General features: G+C 46.1%; 1 protein-coding gene across 2 annotated transcripts in view; it reads left to right on the plus strand.

The window, feature by feature from the left end:
• The window catches only part of LOC147211023 (nuclear pore membrane glycoprotein 210-like), a 35,720-nt gene extending 12,763 nt beyond the window's left edge, over positions 1-22,957 (plus strand). The window contains exons 19-40 of one of the 2 annotated variants that reach the window (XM_086120407.1): positions 495-599; positions 4,962-5,063; positions 5,196-5,324; positions 5,534-5,661; positions 5,744-5,879; positions 5,968-6,030; positions 7,938-8,117; positions 8,217-8,297; positions 8,405-8,536; positions 8,669-8,827; positions 9,004-9,095; positions 9,183-9,357; positions 9,798-9,973; positions 14,334-14,554; positions 14,634-14,770; positions 16,050-16,170; positions 16,702-16,848; positions 17,120-17,370; positions 17,456-17,660; positions 18,610-18,732; positions 19,091-19,168; positions 21,988-22,957. In XM_086120407.1, coding sequence (XP_085976533.1) covers positions 495-599; positions 4,962-5,063; positions 5,196-5,324; positions 5,534-5,661; positions 5,744-5,879; positions 5,968-6,030; positions 7,938-8,117; positions 8,217-8,297; positions 8,405-8,536; positions 8,669-8,827; positions 9,004-9,095; positions 9,183-9,357; positions 9,798-9,973; positions 14,334-14,554; positions 14,634-14,770; positions 16,050-16,170; positions 16,702-16,848; positions 17,120-17,370; positions 17,456-17,660; positions 18,610-18,732; positions 19,091-19,168; positions 21,988-22,070 — 3,024 coding nt within the window. In that variant the 3' untranslated portion in view covers positions 22,071-22,957. The remainder of the gene's footprint in view (positions 1-494; positions 600-4,961; positions 5,064-5,195; positions 5,325-5,533; positions 5,662-5,743; positions 5,880-5,967; positions 6,031-7,937; positions 8,118-8,216; positions 8,298-8,404; positions 8,537-8,668; positions 8,828-9,003; positions 9,096-9,182; positions 9,358-9,797; positions 9,974-14,333; positions 14,555-14,633; positions 14,771-16,049; positions 16,171-16,701; positions 16,849-17,119; positions 17,371-17,455; positions 17,661-18,609; positions 18,733-19,090; positions 19,169-21,987) is intronic. The other variant, XM_086120415.1, reaches the window with a different exon arrangement.

Here is a 22,957-nt window from a genome sequence, read left to right on the forward strand (position 1 = left end):
AGGTAATATGCAGCTGGACAAGGAAAGGTGTGTTAACGTTGCTGGTAAATATGCAGTGATTGCCTTGAGCAGGAATGGCATTGAAGATGGCTACACAATTGAAGAATATTTCTATTTTGTTTACATTTTTGTTTTATCTGCCTTGTGTTGTGGGCAATGCCTCACAAAAATCTCAATACAGTATATGAGTTTCTTTTGCCACAAGAATTTAACAGCTTCCCATCTTTGTGGCCCAATGACAGTTGATGTCGCTGAACTACTGGAATGTATTCGCACATTCTGCAGATTCAGTCAGGATACATTGTGATTATCTACTTCATCATGAACGTTCATTTTTCACACAAATAATTAAGAGCAGAATAATGCATTTTTTCATTTGCTATGTTGTCAAACGTGTAGATTCTGTTGATTACCTTATGTATCAGTTATTTATTTTAATCTGAGTTGGTCCAACTGTATATCCTTATTCTGTTTTCAACTGTTCTGGTGAATAGGTTGACACGTTTACCCCAGTGTCAGCGACATTGGAACTCATTTTAGTTGAAGATGTGCACATCTTTCCTGACACATTGACCCTATACAGCCACCCAGATGTGAGGGTAAGAGAGACATTTTTCTCTTACCGCTTCATTACTGTTTAGTCCATCCATTTGGTGTTTAGTATTGTTTCTTTTTGCAAATGACTTCTTTTTAGCTCATCATAGTTTGACCCTACTCGCCATAGACCGGGGGTCGGCAACTCGCGGCTCCAGAGCCGCATGCGGCGCTCTAGCGACATCTAATGGCTCCCTGGAGCTTTATAAAAAATGTTTGAAAATGGAAAAAGATTTTGATAGTAGGCTAATATAGCTCAAATAGACATAGATACATGTTGCAGCTCCGAAAAAGGAGAGCTGTGATGTTGTTTTTTTAAAACGTGCACTTTATTTATGCTTTTAACAGTCTCGACAAATACAGACACATCTGCATCCTACTCCGTGAAGCCTTCTCTCTTCTCGTTCGACTCGATAATAATAATAATAATACATCACATTTGCAAGCGCCTTTCATAACACTCAAGGACACTGTACAACCAAGAGCAATAGTAAAACACAGATAAAATAATAGACAAAGAAAGATTTAAGGCGGGTAGGCAAGTCTGAATAGGTGGGTTTTGAATATGGAAAGAGAGTCAATATTACGAATGTTGGGAGGAAGTGAGTTCCAGAGTTTGGGGGCAGAGCGACTGAAGGCTCTGCACCCCATTGTACTGAGACGGGCAGAGGGTAGAAAAAGGTGGAGGGAGGATGAGGACCTGAGTGAGCGAGAGGGAATGGAGATTTGAAGAAGATCTGACAGATAGGGGGGCGCAAGGTTATGGATGGCTTTGAATGTATAGAGAAGTAATTTGAAGTTGATTCTAAGTTTGACAGGAAGCCAGTGGAGCTGTCGGAGGATGGGGGTGATATGATGGAAGGAGGGGGTTCTCGTGATGATCCGGGCTGCTGAATTCTGAACAAGTTGAAGTTTATGGAGGAATTTTTGATGGACACCGAAGAGGAGTGAGTTACAGTAGTCAATACGGGAAGTGACGAGACTGTGAACAAGGATAGCAGTGGTGTGAGGAGTGAGTGAGGGACGGAGGCGGTTTATATTGCGAAGGTGGAAATGAGCGGACCGGGTAATGTTATTGATGTGGGAGTGAAAGGATAGTGAACTGTCAAGGATGACACCCAGACTCTTCACCTGGGGGGAAGGAGATATAGTGGCATTATCAATTATGAGGGAGAAACTGTCGGCTTTGTTTAGAGTGGATTTGGTGCCGACGAGTAGGAGTTCAGTTTTATTGCTGTTTAGCTTGAGGAAATTATGGGTGAACCAAGATTTGATTTCTGAGAGACAGTGAGAGAGGGATGAGGGTGGGAGAGAAGCGTCGGGTTTGCTGGAGAGGTAGAGCTGGGTGTCATCCGCAAAGCAGTGAAAGTGTAAGCCAAATTTGCGGAAAATGTTTCCGAGCGGAAGGAGGTAGACAATGAAAAGGAGCGGGCCTAGGACAGAACCCTGGGGAACACCAGAAGAGACGGGGAGGGATTGTGAAGTAAAAGAATCAAGATGAATGAACTGAGAGCGGCCAGTGAGATATGAGTGGAACCAACGTAGAGGGGTGTTGGTGATGCCTATGGTAGAGAGTCTGTTGAGGAGGATGGGGTGAGAGATTGTGTCGAAGGCTGCACTCAGGTCAAGGAGGATGAGGATGGAGATTAGGCCAGAGTCTGCTGCCATGAGAAGATCGTTTGTGATTTTTATGAGGGCTGTTTCAGTACTGTGACGGGGACGGAAGCCGGACTGGAATTGTTCATAAAGACTAATGTCAGTGAGGTGGGAGTGGAGCTGAGAGGCGACAATTTTCTCCAGAATTTTCGAAATGAAGGGAAGATGGGAAATGGGGCGTAGGTTATTGAAGTCATTGGGATCTGAACCGGGTTTTTTCAGGATTGGGGTGACGGCTGCAGTTTTGAAGAGCACAGGAACAATTCCAGTCGACAGAGAGGAATGGATAATGGCTGAGATGAAGGGAAGCAGAGAGGGTAGGCAGGATTTGACCAGAACTGTGGGGAGGGGATCGAGCTGACAGGAGGAAGTCTTGGATTTAATGATGAGGTCTGAAATTAATGAGAGATGGGGGAGTTCAAAAGAAGAGAACAGTTTGCAAGGGGTGAGAAGGTCAGAGGAGGGGAAAGGTACAGAGGAGCCCAGATGCTGGTGGATTCTGTTGATTTTTTCGTTGAAAAAGAGGAGAAGTGCGTTGCAGGTGTCACGAGAATAAAAGTGAGGTGGTAGGGAGTCAGGGGGTTGAGTGATTCTGTTCCAAAGGGAAAAGAGAGTCTTTGTATTTCCAGCATTGGAGCAGATGAGTCCAGAGTAGTAATGTGATTTTGCTTGAGAGATGGAATCCTTGTAGAGGGATAGTTGAGCTGCATAGATGTCCTTGTGAGCAGTGAGGCCGGGTTTGGGATTTCAAGGAACGGCGATGAGGGGTGAACCAAGGGGCAGACCGAGTAAAAAGGACAGAGCGGGACTTGACAGGGGCGAGCGTATTGAGGATGCTGATGAGACCAGAGTTATATTGGAAAACCAAATCATCAGGAGTGGAATCAATGTCCGGAGTCGGGGTGGTCAGCCATGCAGTGAGAGAGTCAATGTTAATGTCTTTAATATTACGGTAAACGATGGTCCGGGGTGATTTGGCAGTTGAGAGCTGGAGCGTAATGTTGAATAAGATAAGGAAGTGGTCCGTTATTGGAAGTTCGTCAGCAGTACAGTTGGAGGGGGTAATACCAGAGCAGCAGATCAGATTCAGGGTGTGACCTTTGATGTGTGTGGGAAAATCTACAAATTGATCAAAACCAAAACTGTTAATTGATGAAGTGAAGTCAATGGTGAGAGGAAGAGCAGTGTTGTCCATATGTATGTTAAAATCTCCCAGGATTATTACATTTGGTGACAGAGAGGAGAGATGGGTGAGGACAGCAGACACTTCATTTAAGAAGTCGCGGTGGGGTTTGGGGGAGCGGTACACTGTGGCAATAATCGTGGGAATGGATCCAGATATTTGACAGGCAAGGCATTCGAAGGAGGAAAATGGAGGGAGAGAAACCGGAAGTACTTTCCACTTCTTGCAGTATACTATCGCGAGACCTCCTCCGCGACCAGAATCGCGGGGCTTGGAAATGTAAACAAATCCCGGGGGAGTGGAATCGTTCAGCTGTGAGAAGTCCCCGGGAGTTTGCCAGGTTTCATTTAAGCAAAGAATGTCAAGCTTACGGTCCGTGAGGATATCTTGAATGAGATTACCCTTCCCAGTAAGCGAACGGATGTTAAGTAGCCCGAAGTTGACGGCGGCAGTCTCGCTGCTGCGGGGACCGTTAGCCGACCTAGCCAAGCCGGCTAACGCACGATGGTCGATGGATCGGCCGGCGTTTCTGGATGGCCGACGGGAGGAAGACCAGAAGGAGGTGATGGTGTTGGATCGGTTGAGGCAGAAGCCCGACGAGACCCACGATGAATGTATTTCCGGGAAGGAAAGCGAACGATGTCCGGGAGCAGGTGTAGAGCAGGAGGAGGGCCCAGCCATTGGAAGCGGAGCCTAAGGAGCTCAGCCACCGAGTACTGGAGCAGACCCTTGACAGGTCGATGGAGGAGCGACAGGTTGACAGGTAGGACGCTGAGACGCCGGGACGAAACAGTCGAAGATGGTTGAGAGTGCGAGGCAGGCGTGGATGGGGGCTGGAGTGGAATGACTGTGAGATGATGATAGTGATTCCGTGCGAAACAGTAAAACAATCGAGCGTAAAAACACCGTAAAAACACCGTAAAACACAAAAGTTTGTGGGAGAGCAGCGGCAGCCAAAACGCGCCAACCCGGAAGTCCCACAATGCAACAGTTGAATGACTGTGGGCAAAAACAACCTAGATAGATGTCATTTGACTCGAGAGGCGTTCAAAGACAGCCTTCGAAAAACGGCAATTAATGATCACTTCACTGACACTAAGAAAAGCGAAAATAATGCACCAAAACAAAAAATCAAGCGAGGAAATCACAAAATAAATTCTATGGGGGCGTTTGTGAACACACAACAAAGGAATGAAGAGCATAAACAATTCTGAGAAAGTCCAGTCTCCTGCATGCATACAGCATGTGTTTCCTTCATTGTAAGTTTTATAGAAGGCTTTTATTTTTTTGCGGCTCCAGACATATTTGGGGGTTTTTTTTTTTTTTTGGGCTCTTTCAACATTTTGGGTTGCCGACCCCTGCCTTAGACATATCTGGAGAAATTAGCATGAATTGTGGTGGGGTCCTGTTGATGCGACTAGCTCAGCGTGTTCAACCATGCAAGTGATCTGAAATTGTGCGATGAAAGTCTTATCCATTACCAATTTTGACTTCAGCTCAAAAGCTTTACGTGTGTTTTTCCTTGCAGGGTAACCTTGCCCTGCGAGAGGGGTCGGGGCATTTTGTTGTCAAAACCAGTGTTAAAGATGTTGCACATGTGGTATTGCAGGACACCCAAGGAACAGCCCAGGTATGTAGGGACATCTGGAGTTCAAGTAGAGTGATTTAGGGAAGGGAAATCGAAATTCGCAGTCGAGATACACAAGTGATAAAGAATGATTGCCAGTTTGAATTTCTCTCCTGAATTCCTGCATGTCCCCAGATTGCCCCCATCCAGCCAGGTGTGGTGCAAGTGATGGTTCATGACCTTTGTTTGGCATCTCCATCAATAGCCAAAGCCACAGTGCATGTTTCTGAAATCCTGGAGGTGAATTTGAGAGTGGTCGACAAGGTCAGTTTCCAGTCTGATAATTCCTCTTTGTGGTTGATGCTGGAGCCGCTCGACATAATGATCCTTGGTCCAGGATAAATAAAAACACACATTCGTGCCTCAGTGGCACTCGCTCTGTTTGTTCTGTCCGAGTGCTCAACTTTTAATCTTCATGGAGTTCAGTTGGTCTTAATTTCCCTCTTGAGTGGCCTCATTTGTCTCCTTTACAGGTGGAAATTGGCAAGTCAGTCAGGTGTTATGTCAGACTGTTGGATGATAACAAGAAGCCTTTCCCAACCAGCTATTTCCACTTCATGAAATTGAATCTTAAGGCAGCGTCTTCAATCGTGTCATTGAAGTAAGGGCTGTGAGACTTCATGTGTTTTTGTTGTTCAAAATATCTTAACCTTAATGGGCACGCCTTTATGTTCCTTTTCCAGACCAGTAGCAGAGTCTACAGAACACGACACTGCGGTTTACCTGGTAAAAGGTGTTTCTATTGGCCAGACAACCTTGTCAGCTGTTGTAGTGGACAGAAATGAGAGAAAATTGTCATCTGCCCCTCAACAGATTGAGGTATTTTGTTTACTGACGTTTCTTAAGTCATTATCAGGATTGCGAACAACTCCTGTATAAACTCTGTGTCACTGGTTTCTCTCAATAGGTATTTCCACCATTCAAACTCATCCCCCGGAAAATGACTCTGCTGATTGGAGCAATGATGCAGGTATGTTTTTGTGTGGCGTGTTGATGTTTATGCTGACAGAAGGTAGCCTCAGTTGAACTTGCCAGAAGAATTCATTTGGTCCACAGTCAATCTTCCAAAAGGGACCTTTGATAGACTTTCTCTAGGAAACAGCACTGGCCTCTATGCTATCCTTTCCAGCTCCTCTTTGAGTGCACTGTTATGTTTATGAAAAAGCACTGTGATCCAATCACAACCCCCTCAAATGACAAAAGGCAATATACTCATGTTGCCTGGAGGTGGGGATCGCTGGCGAGCGCCGAGTAGCCTGGTCTAGACCCATGTGGCCCAACCGGGCTCAGCCCAAAGAGGCAATGTTGGTCCCCCTTCCCGTGGGCTCACCATCTATGGGAGGAGCCAAAGGGGTCGGTTGCAAAGTGAGCTTGCTGCTGGCCGAAGATGGGGACCTTGGCGGTCCAATTCCCGGCTGCAGAAGCTAGCTCTTGGGACTTGGAATGTCACCTCTCTTGTAGGGAAGGAGCCCGAGCTGGTGTGCAAGGCAGAGAAGGTCCGACTTGATGTAGTCGGACTTGCCTCATCATACAGACACCCAGGGTCTGGTATCATTTTTCTCAAGAGGGGTTGGACTCTCTTCCACTCTGGAGTTGCCCACGGTGAGAGGCGCATAGCATAGCAAGTATGAGCATCTTCATCGCCCCCCGATCAGAACTTGTGTTTTGTTATTGGACTTCTGTGCTCATCATGGATTGTCCATAACAAACACCATGTTCAAACAAAAGAGTGTCCATATGTGGCGGTAGTTCGATAATTGACTTTGTGGTCGTATCATCGAATTTGTGGCCGTGTGTTTTGGAAACCCGGGCGAAGAGACGCCTGGAGCTGTCAGCTGATCACGACCCGGTGGTGAGTTGGCTCCGATGGTTGGAAAGATGTCGGTCCAACCTGGCAGGCCGAAATGTATTGTCAGTGTTTGCTGGGAGAGTTCGGCAGGATGGGTCTGTCGGGAAGTTGAGTCTCAGATTCAGGATGATTCAGGTTTTCGTGCCAGCAATGTGGACTTGGAGAGAAGGCGTTCGATCATATCCCTCAGGGAGTTCTCTTTGTGGTGCTCGGGAGTATGGGGTACCGAATCCCCTCCCCTGATATGGGGTGTTGGGTTCCTGTCCTCAGTCAGAAAAGGGTGGAGTGCTCTCGCCCAGTCAGGGATGCGTTCTTACCCCAAGTGGAGGAATTTAAGTATATTGGGTCTTGTTCACGAGCGAGGGCAGGATTGGGCGACAGCGTCTGCTGTGATGCAGACTTTGTATCGGTCTGTCGTGGTGAAGAAGGAGCTGAGCCAAAAGTCGAAGCTTTCAATTTACAGGTCAATCTACGTTCCTGCCCTCACCTATGATCACGAGCTGTGGGTTGTGATCAAAAGAACGAGATCCTGGCCGATACAAGCGGCCGAAATGAGTTTCCTCCATCGGGTGTTCGTGCTCTCCCTTTGAGATAAGGTGAGAAGCTCAGTCATCCCGTCGGGGCTCGGAGTCAGGCCACTTCCCCCCACGTTGAGAGGAGCCAGATGAGGTGGCTCGGGCATCTGATTAGGATGCCTCCAGGACACCTCCATGGTGAGATGTTCAGAGCATGTCCCACTGGCAGGAGGCTCTGGAATGAGGAGGAGACACTGGAGAGACTCTCCTGGCTAGCCTTTCCTGCTAAAGCTGTTGCCCCGCGACTCAGATTAGTGGGAAAGAATGACGGGATGAAAAGGACCGAAGTGACCTACTACTTAGGTTTATGTCAAAGGTTCATGAAATGATTGTTTGAATCTACTTTTGTCACAGTAAATTGAACGGCCACAACTTTTCTGAAATACCTGCGACCTCGGGTTACACAGCTAAAATGTATTTTGTGAGTAACCTATTTATGCCCACTGTTTCTAGATCACATCTGAGGGTGGCCCGCAGCCTCAGTCCAATATTCTGTTTTCTCTCACTAATGAGGACATTGCCTCTGTAAACGGCATTGGTCATGTCAAGGGTATGACCACTGGTAACGTCACGGTGACGGGACTCATTCAAGCTGTCGATGCTGAAACGGGCAAACTGGTTGTTGTGTCAAAGGTAGGAAAAAGAAAAACAAAGATGGGGTCATGCAGAGTAAGTTTTCTTTGAACAGATGCTTGAACAGATGAATTCCTCATGCCAGTCCTGTGTCTTCAGGATCAAGTGGAAGTTGAGGTTGTGCGTTTGACTGCCATTCGAATTCGAGCACCCATTACACGAATCAAGACGGGAGCGCAGGTACAACCTTGTGAATGTACATTTAAGTAAAGACTATTTCCAAAGAAACAACAATTTGGAGAAGATGATTGGCATTGGCCCTTGTTGCATGTTGTTTCCTTCTGTAGATGCCTGTATATGTGATGGGTTTGACCAATAGTCAAACACCCTTCACATTTGCTAATGCTCTGCCGGGACTTAGCTTCCACTGGTCCACTACCAAAAGGGACATCCTGGATGTGCAGTCGAGACTCTCTGTGGTATGCTTCTCTTTAGTGGTTCCTTTTATCAGGCTGACAAGCAGCATGCTGTCTCTGCATTTACTGAAGTAGCTACCTTCACTATTGTACCCTCATTCATGTTTTACTTGATTTGCTCTTGTAAAATCTTAGGCTAACGTGGCGCTTAACTCGGAGTACAATTTCGGCATGACTGTGACGGGTCGGACAAGAGGGCGGACTGCGCTCAAGGTTGTCCTCAGAGTTGTCGACCCCGTTCTTGGTCAATTTGCTGATAATCTTCCAGAGCTCGAAGATGAGGTCCAAATTCAGGTACAGCTCTAAAAATGGTCTTGTATATCGATTTGACAAAAATGTGAGCTAATCTCCATATATATATTTCGATATATGTGTATATTCAGGACCAATGCACCCAACTTTACAGTGTGTCAGACTCCGACGTGTTACTTGTGCCCAAATAATGATGTTGTCATGACATTTGCCTCAAGGTCTATGACAAACTGCACATGCTTAATCCCAAAGTCCAGGCCGAAGAGATTCTCATGACTCCAAACGCAGTCCTCAAACTTCAAACAAACAGGTTAATTCAACTTGCATGTTTATCTTGTTGCTCAATGAAATGCTGAGACGAATTGATCTGTAATTATTGTTTTGTCTTGTGTATTAGAGACGGCGTGGGTGCACTGTCATACCGTATGCTGGATCACGCTGACCAGGTTGCTGTTGCTCAAGTTGATGAAAAGGGCTTCCTGGTCTCTGGATCAATCACTGGCATTTCATCCCTGCTCGTTACTATCCAAGAGTCTTTTGGTGTCAATCAGACTCTCATCATTGCAGTCAAGGTCGGTTTGAGAAGCCTCCTGTGACCTGTTTCGGATTTTCGGGTCACGTTTTCGGTGACCGAATTTTCACTACATCTTTAATCCAGAAAAAATAATTGTACTGCAGCAAGTGAACTAATTCCTCAAATAGTGGTCATCCATCATACGAGACGCATTGCCCCAGTTAGTTGCCACGAACGTGCTTAATTACCCTAGTTCATAAGCCCCTCGTATTAATGAAATAGTAAAATGATCTTAAAAAGAAAGTTATCGGTGATGTTTTTCAGTTTTGTCGAGATGGCGTCTTTGACTGTGTTTCCTGTTCCAATGTGCACCCACGTTTATGTTCAAGGGAGCTTTGAAGGCCGTCTGCTCTGTGATAAACAGTTGTACAAAGTCTGGAGTTGACATTGTCCCTGAAGGCAACACTGCCCTCTTCAGCCACCATCCTTATCCCTCAGGTGGTGCCGGTGTCCTATGTGCGCTTCAGTACCAGTCCAGTGTTACATACGTACACCAAGGAGAGCCTGAAAGCCCTCCCTTTGGGCATAGTCCTCACCTTCACCGTTTATTTTCACGCCAGCACTGGAGAGGTCTTGCACAGCTCCAACAGCCATCTCACCTTCTCCACTAACAGGTCAGTTTCCACTCTCCCTGTCGGTGCTCGTGAATGTTTTTGCGCTCGTCGCTGAGGAGTGGTGCGCCAAAAGCCACAAGTCGCTCAAACGTGTTTGCTTGATGAGTCCGTTGTACGATGCCAACAACTTTGGATAATTAACATAATTATTTCTTTCCAAATGTCATTTAGCATAACAGTTAATTAATGATATAAACTCACTTAGTTGAATTGTCACACTCGATCTTAAATGCCATTCACCGCACCGAGCGAGACCATGCACACTTGCAGGCCAGGAGGGATAGGGATTGCTGGTCAGATTTGATCTTGCACAAATGCTTCTGCATCTCTGCGCTGTGTTTGAGGTGATCAGCGCCTTGCTCAAGTGCACCTCGACATCAGGCAGGATGAAATCTCGTGTCTCTCAAACTATTTTTTTTTGTTTTTTGTGTTTTCACAGCACAAAAAAAAAATATTTTTTTTTTTTCACAGCACCCCTCCGTGAGTCGTCACCTTACCGTGGTGGAGGGGTTTGTGTGTCCCAATGATCCTAGGAGCTAAGTTGTCTGGGGCTTTATGCCCCTGGCAGGGTCACCCATGGCAAACAGGTTCTAGGTGAGGGGCCAGACAAAGCACGGCTCAAAGACCCTTATGATGAGAAAAATATATGGACCAAGGTTTCCCTTGCCCGGACGCGGGTCACCGGGGCCCCCCTCTGGAGCCAGGCCTGGAGGCGGGGCTCGTTGGCAAGCGCCTGGTGGCCGGGCCTACACCCATGGGGCCCGGCCGGGCACAGCCCGAAGAGGCAACGTGGGTCCCCCTTCCCATGGGCTCACCACCCATGAGAGGGGCCAAAGGGGTGCAATGTGAGCTGGGCGGCAGCCAAAGGCTGGCGGTCCGATCCTCGGCTGCAGAAGCTAGCTCTTGGGACATGGAATGTCACCTCTCTGGCAGGGAAGGAGCCCGAGCTGGTGTGTGAGGCAGAGAATTTCCGACTGGATATAGTCGGACTTGCCTCCGCACACAGCCTGGGTTCTGGTACCAGTTCTCTCGAGAGGGGTTGGACTCTCTTCCACTCTGGAGTTGCTCACGGTGAGAGGCGCAGAGCAGGTGTGGGCATACTCATTGCCCCCCGGCTCAGTGCCTGTACATTGGGGTTCACACCGGTAGACGAGAGGGTTGCCTCCCTCCGCCTTCGGGTGGGGGGACGGGTCCTGACTGTTGTTTGTGCATATGCACCAAACAGCAGCTCAGCATACCCACCCTTTTTGGAGTCCTTGGAGGGTGTGCTGGAGAGTACTCCTGCTGGGGGACTTCAATGCTCACGTGGGCAATGACAGTGAGACCTGGAGGGGCGTGATTGGGAGGAACGGCCCCCCCGATCAGAACTCGAGTGGTGTTTTGTTATTGGACTTCTGTGCTCGCCACGGATTGTCCATAACGAACACCTTGTTCAAACATAAGGGTGTCCATATGTGCACTTGGCACCAGGACACCCTAGGCCGCAGTTCGATGATCAACTTTGTAGTTGTATCACCAGCAGTAAGGGATGCCGTCAAGCTGAAGAAGGAGTCCTATCGAGCCTTTATGGCCTGTGGGACCCCAGAGGCAGCTGACGGGTATCGACTGGCCAAGCGGAAGGCAGCTTCGGTGGTCGCCGAGGCAAAAACCAGAGCGTGGGAGGAGTTCGGTGAGGCCATGGAAGCCGACTTCCGGACGGCTTCGAGGAAATTCTGGTCCACCATCCGACGTCTCAGGAGGGGGAAGCAGTGCACCACTAACACTGTGTACAGTGGGGATGGCGCGCTGCTGACTTCGACTCGGGACGTTGTGAACCGGTGGGCAGAGTACTTCGAAGACCTCCTCAACTCCACCAACACGCCTTCCTTGGAGGAAGCAGAGCCTGGGGACTCTGAGGTGGGCTCTCCTATCTCTGTGGTTGAAGTCACCGATGTGGTTAAAAAGCTCCTCGGTGGCAAGGCCCCAGGGGTGGATGAGATCCGCCCGGAGTTCCTCAAGGCTCTGGATGTTGTGGGGCTGTCCTGGTTGACACGCCTCTGCAACATCGCGTGGTCAACAGGGAGAGTGCCTCTGGATTGGCAGACCGGGGTGGTAGTCCCTCTTTTTAAAAAGGGGGACCGGAGGGTGTGTTCCAACTACAGAGGGATCACACTCCTCAGCCTCCCTGGTAAGGTCTATTCAGGGGTGCTGGAGAGGAGGGTCCGTCAGGAAGTCGAGCCTCAGATTGAGGAGGAGCAGTGTGGTTTTCGTCCCGGCCGTGGAACAGTGGACCAGCTCTACACCCTTAGCAGGGTCCTCGAGGGTATGTCGGAATTCGCCCAACCGGTCTACATGTGTTTTGTGGACTTGGAGAAGGCCTTTGACCGTGTCCCTCGGGGAGTTCTGTTGGGGGTGCTTCGTGGGTATGGGGTACCGAACCCCCTGATACGGGCGGTTCGGTCACTATACCACCGATGTCAGAGTTTGGTTCGCATTGCCGGCAGTAAGTCGGAATCGTTTCCAGTGGGGGTAGGACTCCGCCAAGGCTGCCCTTTGTCGCCGATTCTGTTCATAACCTTTATGGACAGAATTTCTAGGCGCAGCCGAAGCGTTGAGGGGGTCCGTTTTGGGGGCCTCAGTATTGCATCCCTGCTTTTTGCAGATGATGTGGTGCTGTTGGCTCCTTCAAACAGGGCTCTCCAACTCTCACTGGAGCGTTTCGCAGCCGAGTGTGAAGCAGCTGGGATGAAGATCAGCACCTCCAAATCTGAAACCATGGTCCCCAGTCGGAAAAGGGTGGAGTGCTCCCTCCGGGTCGGGGAGGAGATCTTGCCCCAAGTGGAGGAGTTCAAGTATCTTGGGGTCTTGTTCATGAGTGGGGGCAGGAGGGAGCGAGAGATCGACAGGCGGATCGGTGCAGCGTCTGCTGTGATGCGGACGTTGTATCGGTCTGTCGTGGTGAAGAAGGAGCTGAGCCAAAGGGTCAATTTACCGGTCGATCTACGTTCCAACCCTCATCTATGGTCACGAGCTATGGGTCGTGACCGAAAGAACGAGATCCCGGTTACAAGCGGCCGAAATGAGTTTTCTCCGCAGGGTGTCCGGGCTCTCCCTTAGAGATAAGGTGAGAAGCTCGGTCATCCGGGAGGGGCTCAGAGTCGAGCCGCTTCTCCTCCACATCGAGAGGAGCCAGATGAGGTGGCTTGGGCATCTGATTCGGATGCCTCCTGAACACCTCCCTGGTGAGGTGTTCCGGGCATGTCCCACCGGGAGGAGACCCCGAGGAAGACCCAGGACATGCTGGAGAGACTATGTCACCCAGCTGGCCTGGGAACGTCTCGGGATCCCCCGGGGAGAGCTGGAAGAAGTAGCTAGGGAGAGGGAAGTCTGGGCTTCCCTGCTAAAGCTGATTCCCCCGCAACCCGGCCCCGAATGAGCGGTAGATGATGGATGGATGGATGGATGGATGTTTTCACAGCAGACGAAGCTTCTGTCGCCCTAATCTGTGGCCTAAATTATACATTATTCAAAGAATCATGCCAAATGTAAAACATGCTTGAACATCATGAGTTTGTGTGAACGTATGCTGATACTTTTGAACAAAAAATTGTTTCAGTGCTAGTTTGGGTCGCGATAATATAATAATAATAATACATTTTATTTATAAGCGCCTTTCAAGACACCCAAGGACACTTTACAATAACAAAAAACACAAAACAATACGATATGTCAGTAAATTGGCAAGAAATGCTGATTGTCACATTCGCAAGTAAAAGCAGATGTTATGCAAATTTGCATTTGGATTTAACACAAAGATTTTGAGTCTGCTCTAATGGAGGACTAACGAAATCTGAGAATATTTAAACCTGTTGGGTCTGAAATTCTGTGGTTTTGTTCAATTTTGAATGAAACAAAATGTCCCAACAAATAGTTTTTTAAAAATAATTTTCAATTAATTTGTCCATCGATTAATCATTGCGCCATCTCCATGTGTTGTTGCTGAAAGGCTATCAAACCAAAATCTTGAGAATTTGATACCAAATCTGTGAGCAGTTAGAAAGTTCTCACACAAACCCTCACAATGCTCAATGCGTTATGAAGATGGCAAATTAATATTTCAACACTGCCAGTATGATTTGGAATCATGAGGCAGATGTGCCTTGTCATTCACTACATCAATTTACCAGGCTGTTCACGCTACATCTGAGAAGGCTTCATCATCGGTCCTCACGAATTTTTGAGCGTAAAATTACAATCATGGTGAATGGTCAAAAAAGAAATACTTGGACAAGCCAGCACATTCACAAGTATACCGTTTAAATGCCTGTGTGTTTTTTTTTTAAATAAATTTTAAAATGTTCTTTTTGTTCCTCTCTGTCAGGGATGATCTGGTGCAGGTCGGGTTTGGCCCTAGTAACCATACTTTGACAGTCCGGACCGTCAACACAGGTCTCACGCTGCTGTCTGTGTACGACAGTGAAAACACTGTTGTGGCAGACTACATTCCGCTTCCGGTGGAGCATGCCATCCAGCCAGGAGAGGCCCAGAGGCTGGTGGTGGGAGATGTCATTTGCTTTACTGCTCAGCTTGCCAGTCAGGACGGTGAGAAATTTGTGGATCTGTCCCCTGAACAGTTTTAGTTTCAGCATGTTGGGCAAATTATTAAATCTCCTCTTTGCAGGAGGCCACGGTATTTGGAGCTCTTCAGCCAATGCCATACTCCAAGTCGACTCCACAACTGGTGCAGCTGTAGCCAGAGACTCTGGGGCAGCTACTGTGTACTATGAGATACCTGGTGGTTTGAAAACATACAGAGAGGTAATGCGTGTTGTCTTGATGCACCATAGCAATATATATTAATTCATCTGATTTACCGAATGCCAAATTAGTGAGATTTCTTTACTAATTTATTTCTTCAGTTGGTTGGGTGTTGTGATGAAAGAGGTAACCCATTCTGTAGTAACTATGCAGCAGACTGAACTCCGAAGTGTGAGACAAGGAGCAACATTTGGACACAGAAGTAGACATGACACATGAGGGGCAAAGTAAAGTGTTTATATACAAAACTACACACCAGAGTCACCCAACAGGTGGTGAATGGCACCAACAAAGTAACAGCATAGACTAACGCTATACTAAGAACCATGGAAGGATATTAGACGTTCTGGAACCAGACCTAAAATACCGAAGGGCACCAGACCACGTCCAACCCTCTGACAAAATAAAGGATCAAAGCACTGTCTCAAAACTCTGGTTGCTTTTCCACTGTCATCCCACTTTTCTTTTCCAGAGAGTTTTGATGACTTCTGTCACGGTGTCCCCCTTGAACCAACACTGAGCAATTTACAAAATACTGAGCAACGTACGAGACGCATAGTTCAATGTTTCCCCACCTAGGGTACGCAAGCACATTTCAGGGGGACATGGAAACATTTCAAATGAATTTTCCAAGTTAATAAATGCATGTGTTTTCAGTCATTTCATTAACCCGTGAATAAAATGGTATCTGTGTGCTACAATTTGTTTCCCTGGGGAGACAATAATCTGGCACACCCATGTGTCAAATCAACTAATTCAAATCAGGTCTGATTTTTGTGGTAAATACAGTATTATGTTTGTAGTAAAAGCTAACAGATTCATTCGCCATTTTGATTTCATTTTTTAACTTTTATATCAACCTCTATTCAAGGCAACATTGGTTATTTTTACATTTGAGTTGGAAAGAATGAAGCAGACAACATTTCAATTCATCAGTTTTGTTGCGTTCTACTTTTAGAGAATTCTCAACTCGAATGAGTGAGGGCACTCACGTTGTGACAAAAAGGTTCAGAGGCACACATGACAAAAAAGGTTTGGGAACCCTTGCCGTATCATCAAGTGTCTCATCATCACCTGCCGCATCGAGATTGTGTCAAATTGCGGGACAATTTTTATTATTATTATTTTTTTTATCACTGAATTCAGTCCACTTCGTGTGTCTCCCCTGAGATGAATGTGTAATTCGTAATTAAACGTTGGTTTAAATTTGCATCTGACCCTACCAAAACTGAGAAGGTTGTGATTGTATTTATTGATGTTTTTTATTTTTATTTGTTAGGTTGTGGTGGAATCGGCTACCAAGACGGCTGCAATAATAGCACAACAAGCCTTGCCAGTGAAAATTGGCAAGCAGACTGAAGTCTTTCTCACGACCAGAGGACAAGGAACCAACCTCATCGGTACTGAAAGGACTCGACTTTAGTCTACCTTTTATCACTGCTCATGTCGATAATCACCAAATCACCACACAAAAATAAAAAGTGTCACTTCATATGATCAGTATGTAATTAAGCAGGGTCCAACTACAAAACCATTAACATTTTTCATCATTGAACATAAAAACCGTTGCTCTTTGTCCACTGAATTTTTTTGCTTTTCATGACTCAACCCAATACAGAGCACTGTGCTCCATGTTCACAGAACCTTGAAGGCCACTTGCTCGGGTGAGGAACTAAAAATAAGTATGGTAGACTGTTCATCTGAAAACCCGCACAACATTGCTCTCCAATTTGAGCCCTCATACTTGGTGAAATGAAATACCGATTTCCCTCAGTTTCAATTCAAATAGATATCGAACAGTGAAGCGTATTAAATCTCTCACTCAATTCCTTTCTGCACAGCTCCTTCCGCCTACCCGTCCTTCATCTAATTCATGTAACCACGGTGTTGATTGTCGGCCTTCGCTTATGCCACTGTAATGTATCCTGCAGGAACCTGCTCCTCTTTCCAGACCGAAGCCATTGCGCAACTGCAGCCAGAAACCTCTGTCGCTTGCCACCTGAGCGTTACCAGCGATGCTGTTGATTTCCCTGCAAGCAGCATCTTTAAAACGCACACCAGCTTTGACACCAGCAGTGGTACGTCTTATCTGACTTGACATTCCTGTGGAAACATCCAAAGACACCCTCCGCCACGTGGGTCTGTAATGAGCTGGAGAATGCATTTTTCATCAATTCAGATTTGTCAATGATCATTCATTTTAAAACCCACTTTTAATTTCTGCAATATGAAAAAAAAGTTCTATTAAAAACACCAATTTTTGTTTTATGTAATTTGTTTTCGCTAACACATTGTTTGTCATCATTCTGTCACCTTCAGCCTCCCGTTTCCTTTTTGCCCTTTCCATAGGCTTCTACACGTGTTCCGTGACCTTGCAGCCAACGGCAGACCAACTGACCAGAGTTGCGAGCATGACCTTGAGTAACCTGCTGGTGAAGGCTGCCCTGGAGGGCAGCGCCTTCTCAGGGGAGCAGGTCAGCGCCAGACTGCCAATAGAGCCCGGCATATACTCGGACCAGACAGAGCTGACGCTCTCAAACCTGCGTCCAACTGCGGAGCTCACAGTCTTCGGTGCAGCTGATGCCCAAGCAGACATGGAGGTCAGGGGCTGTTTTTCATCAAAATAACGATGCCTTGGTCTGTGTGAGGAAATCGAATCAAGTGAAATATCTTTGTTTTTCTTAGGCAGTCTCCAGTTCTCCCATCATTGGTATTCAAAAGGCCGAGGCACAGTGCGACTTTCCGAGTCTGTCAAAGTACACCGTCAGGGCTTTGGACCTCCGAGCAGCCGCCTCTGCTTCAATTATCATCAGCAGTGCCTCTTCGGGTCAGAGTCTTGTCATCCCGGTCACATTGATACACGTGGCTGAGCCTGGTGCAAACACACAAGGTCAGTTTTCCTCTGCAGGTTTATGGGAAGTCACAATAAGGTTGCCTCTTGAAAATGTTCGATGCAGAGGAATACCTCAATTTGTCGCAGAAGCAAATTCTGAAATATATTGTGGAGATAACTTGGTTGTGTGCTTGCCCCGTTGCTTGTGCTCCCTCTTCGTGACCAACTGCTGTTGTCAAACCAAGACATGCCAAGTGTGCTGGTTGGGCAATTTTTTTTTACGGGCTGTAGCATCGATTGAAATAATGAAGCTTTACTTGTGGTTTCCTTTTAATTCCTTTTTGGCTCATACATAAACCTCTGACATCCTAAGAGCTGGTAAATTAAACAAACATCAGGCCATGAGTCACGATTATCTCCATACATGTAAAGTGTGAATAATTCAGCGCATGTTGTAATCACAAACATAAATCTATGGACAGATGAACACAAACATTCCCCTTGTTGCCACTTTCACCCGGACTTTCACCTTTAAACTTTCAATTTTGTCGTCTGTGAATCTGTTTTACCTTTTCAGAATTGTCTCGATATTCACTATCACATCACCGTCTAATCAGCCATTATCCCCCTCCCTATTCCTTCAAAGTAAGACTTCCGCTTCATAGGAAGTCAAAAAGAAAAGTCCGATATTGCAGGGAAGTTGCCATTTGTTCCGCGGACATCAAAGATGTTACACATGAGGAGACGACATGCGCGGTAGATTAACTTGAAGTTTGCAAGTGAGTCTGTAAGTACGTCAGCTTGTGACTGGCTGACACAACAGTTGGACTCTACCAGCTGACCGATTGCAATGTTTGTTGATCAAGATTTGCACAATAAATTTTCTGAAAATTACATTATCTCAAATAAGTGTTCTGAAATGTACATTCTATCTTATGCCTTTCTTAAAATCAATTCAACTGTGCTAAATGGCTGTGAACCTGACATTTGTTATTCTCTTCCATAGCAGCTGCTGGAGCATTTATTAACACCGAAGGGGGCCTCCCGCTACACAGCTTTAAAAACTCTTACCACATGATGCTGTTCACCCTGTTTGCCCTGCTCGCCAGTACAGCCATCGTCGTCATCGGTAGGGGGCCAGTTACTCCCACCATATCTTTCTTATCTTCATTGTCACACACCAGTTCTCTATGGACTTGTTCTATAGCCTTTTGTGTGCAGATTCCCACGCTCCGCTATTTGAGAGCTCACCTTGGGCCAATTCTTTCATTTTTGACACAAGTTTGTTGAGAGATTCATGACAAAGTTACTTGGTCGCAATAATGAAAGACTGTTGACGCCAACATTTCATGGCATCTTTTTGGCAATGTGAGGTGGTAGTTATTGAGTCTGGATACAAAATGTTGGAACGTGCAGTTTCTGATGCTCTGTCTTGATTTTGTCTGGATTCTCAGCTCCTCATGATTGTCCCGTTTTGTCTCCCGCAGTCCTCCATACGGTGTTCTCTCCCAAGCAGCAGACGTACCCCCCCTCTGTCATCCTCAGGACACCCCCGCCTGTCGCCGGTAGGACACACATTGAATGATATTTCCTGTCAGAAACTCAATGAATAAATACGGTTGCAAGAAAAAGTATCTCAGCCCATTGAAATTGCCCGGTTTTCTGCATAACTCCATCATCAAATGTGATCTGATTTGTGCCACCGGGTTTCCGTAGCAACCAGCGGCTGCATTGAGAAATGCTGCTGGTCACCATGATCCATAAAAAAATCTTCTCGAGTAGTGGAGGCATTACATCTGCTTCAAAATATTGATGAATCGCTCAGCTGACACACAGTGTGTGTGTGACGAAAAAAAAGTCGCCCTGTCCTGGCTAAGTGGAGCAGTATTGCACGTCGTAAAAATGGTGTGTGTGAGCTTGTGTGATGGTTGCTGACATAGTTATGTTCAGGACCAGTCCGTAAACGGACAGAATTCCACAAATGCAGACAAGGATAAGATGTCGTACAAAAAGGTCTATTTACAAAAATAATGTTGCGAGACTGACAAAATCAACATAAAACGCTGGCAACAAACAACCAGGATAATCACGATACTAACAAAGTGTTTGCAAAAGCCAAGAGAAACAACCCCCCCCCCCCCCCCCCCCTCACACACACACATACACAAAATCACTTGTCGCAAAGTACAAGGAAAAGCCAATTACTAGAAAATCAAAACGTGCCGAGGATAAAACTCCAAAACAAGATCAATCAGAATCAGAATCATCTTTATTGGCCAAGTATGTAGAACACACAAGGAATTTGTCTCCGGAAGAATACGCTGCACTAGTATCGTCATAAACAAGGACATGACAAATAAGTATGGAAGGACATTCCGTAATGTAAGTGAACCGTCGTGCGGTGGTACCACCCAGTGACAACTGTGAGACAATGTGTGCAAAGTATCAAGCAGAGCTAAAGTGATCAGTGGTAGAATAAAACACTCTAACAGTTGTACAGTTGGTGCAGAAAATTATCGAACCATTTTAAAGTGACCAGTATCGGTATCAGATCAATGCGAAAAATGGAACAAAACAAGGAGATATTTCACGAGACTATGACCCTGAGCGAAATCGAAAAAGGTCTAGGAAATGAGCACTTGGACGAGAGTTATGAGCAAGGCAAATTATTTGTCCCTTTTAACCAGGCAAGAGTTGATGACATGATGCATCACAGTTGCGAAGGATAAGCCCTCCTATGCCACCTACGAGAGACAAACAGAACAGGACCATGACACATAGTCGTCGTTCCTCCCGTTTTCCCCCATGCAAAAAAAAAAGGAAATGCGGGGGTGCGCTCAGGATGGAGTTGTTTTATGTGGCGTACTCCAAATTCAGTTCCTCTTCTGCGACACACGTCTCCTTTCTTTCTGCACCAAACTAATTTTTATATTTTAGATTACTGATGGAGACTAGACAAACACAAAGTTATCATGTTTAAAAGTTTTATTTTGTTGGATGCTTGGTTCACCTCGGGCATGTGTGCGCTCGCAGCTTGTACACAATGGAGCACAGAGATTCAAGGCCAAATTGAAGGCGCTTGTTAACTGATAATACAGGATGTGCCCCCACTGTGATGAGAATGTCCTTGAGTAAAGTTACAATTGTCTCAGTTCGTGGAGAAATGACAAAGTACCTATTGTTTGTAGAGTTGTCTTGGTCTAAAAATGTCGACTGAGTGGCGTATTGGAGGGCCGGCTGAAAAGTGCGGCATGCAAACGAGGGAGAATGCTTGTCTGATATGTTACTTGAAATTTGCATGTGTTCCCAATAAAAGTTCGGCATGGAGCACAGAAAGTTGAGTTTCAGTTGGAGAAGCGAACACTGAGTGGCTTCATCAATAACTGAGCTCCCTGTCGGCGGCAAAGACAATCTCTTCCTGAGTCTGTTTGTTCAACTTGTTCGAGGCATATCTCTGACAATTACTACCGGTATTTATAATAGCTGAACCGCACGCAGCACGAGAGCCACATGCGACAGACAGTAGGTGCTCCATTGTTTCTCATTCATTTATATAACAATTGACATTAAAAGATACTCAAAACAGAATTTTACGAAACCAAAATACCTTTTGACACGTGACCAGCAAGTAATTCTCTTTTTAGTCGATGGCGTCATTATCAGAATGCAATCCGTCAAAATAGCTCTTAAAATGCTGGTCGGCCTAACGCAGTGCTTCTCAAATAGTGAGGCGCGTTTGACCTCGGGAACATGCTTTTTTGATTTTTTTACTGTCCTAGAATAAAGTGCAATTACACCTCCACTACATCAGGGGGCAGTGACGCTCTCATTGGCAGAGGGTGCGCAGGGAGCATTCGCGCTTTGCACACAGCACAGAGTATGAGTATGAAGTACAGACACGAAGTCGACAGGCGTAGAGAGACGGAGAAAAGAGAAGGTCTCCCGAAAGCTAAGACGAGGAAATATGACAAAGTGTATGCCGCGCTTGGCTTCACTGCGACTACGGTGGTAGACGAGGAAAGACCGGTGTACCTACTGTGTCTAAAAATGTTGGCAGCAGACAGCATGAAGCCAAATAAATTAAGGTGTCACTAAAAGACATTAGACCCCAATCACGCTGATGAGCCGCTTGAGTTTTTTTCAGCGAAAACGTGCCGAATATTGCCAACAATCAACCCGCTTTGTGACTGCTACTTGTAGCCATTAATCCAGACATTATCTTTGATTTAAAAAGAAATCTGCACAAATTATGACAGAACAGAAAATAATTGAGAAGCACTGGCCTAACGTCAAGGACTACTGCTAACAACACATGCAGTGCAACCTTTTCTCATATGATACGTCCCTTTGAATTTACGAGCACTCCTCCTGGCTCTTTCCGCAGCCCCAGATTCCTTCAACCACCCTACACCCCGGCGGGATGCTAACAGCAGCTTCAGGTTGCGTCTCTATTCTACGAACTACTGACGAAGCCCTCATCATCCCTCCTGGCCCATGGACAGTCATCACTGAATGCACCTCATCCGCCTCAGAATGACAGCTGTGGGATGTGACTGTAAAGTCGTTGCATCTTAATATTGATACAACACTTCAAAAAAAATCCTTTAAATACCTGGTCGTGTGTGTGTTTCAAAAAAAAAAGTTTCAAAAGCTGAATTGTCCTTGTGCTGTCATTTGCTGAATCCTGTTATTCAAGACCACTCCATTGTTCACGGAACCCCTATTGTCGTTTCTTGTTTGTGCTCGGTAAGCTTTTGCTATATATTGTTTGACTTTGACTGCATATGACAGTTTTCAGATGAACTCGGCAGGAACCACATTCTTTTGTGACAAAAAAAGGACTTGAAAACGAGAGGAAATATAGTTTGTTGTCGTTGCCTCAACAAATTACTGTATGTTTAAGTATCCACTGAAAGGAGCCTAATATGTGACAAATCCTTCAAATGTGCATCATCAGTTCCGTGGTGTTTTATCGGTTTGAGCCATGTTGCGTGCAGCTTCTGTTTAGTTCATTAATGTGAAACGGTAAAAGATGTCAAGCATCTGTCTTGAAAATGTGACAGTCTTCAGTTTTTACTTTGACCTGCTTGTGGTACTGGGACTAAGACCGCATTATCACGGTTCAAAGTTGATAAAAGACTGATTTCCCTGAAAATGTTTGGGTTTTGTTGGGGAAATTTTCACCCTAACTTATGTTGAATTTCTGTTTTCCTCTCGGCAGGATACTTACTGTATGCACTATGCATTGTAATCGTGCCTAACTGGCATGTCGAATGTCTTTTTTTCCCCCCTGCCTCACTTTGTTTCATTGTGTAAATTTGCCTCTTCAAATAAAAGTGATTAATCAAAATTCA

Source organism: Hippocampus guttulatus, chromosome 1 (genome assembly GCF_054856545.1).
Source record: "Hippocampus guttulatus isolate MCC_2025c chromosome 1, RoL_Hgut_1.0, whole genome shotgun sequence".
Classification (NCBI taxonomy): Eukaryota; Metazoa; Chordata; class Actinopteri; order Syngnathiformes; family Syngnathidae; genus Hippocampus; species Hippocampus guttulatus.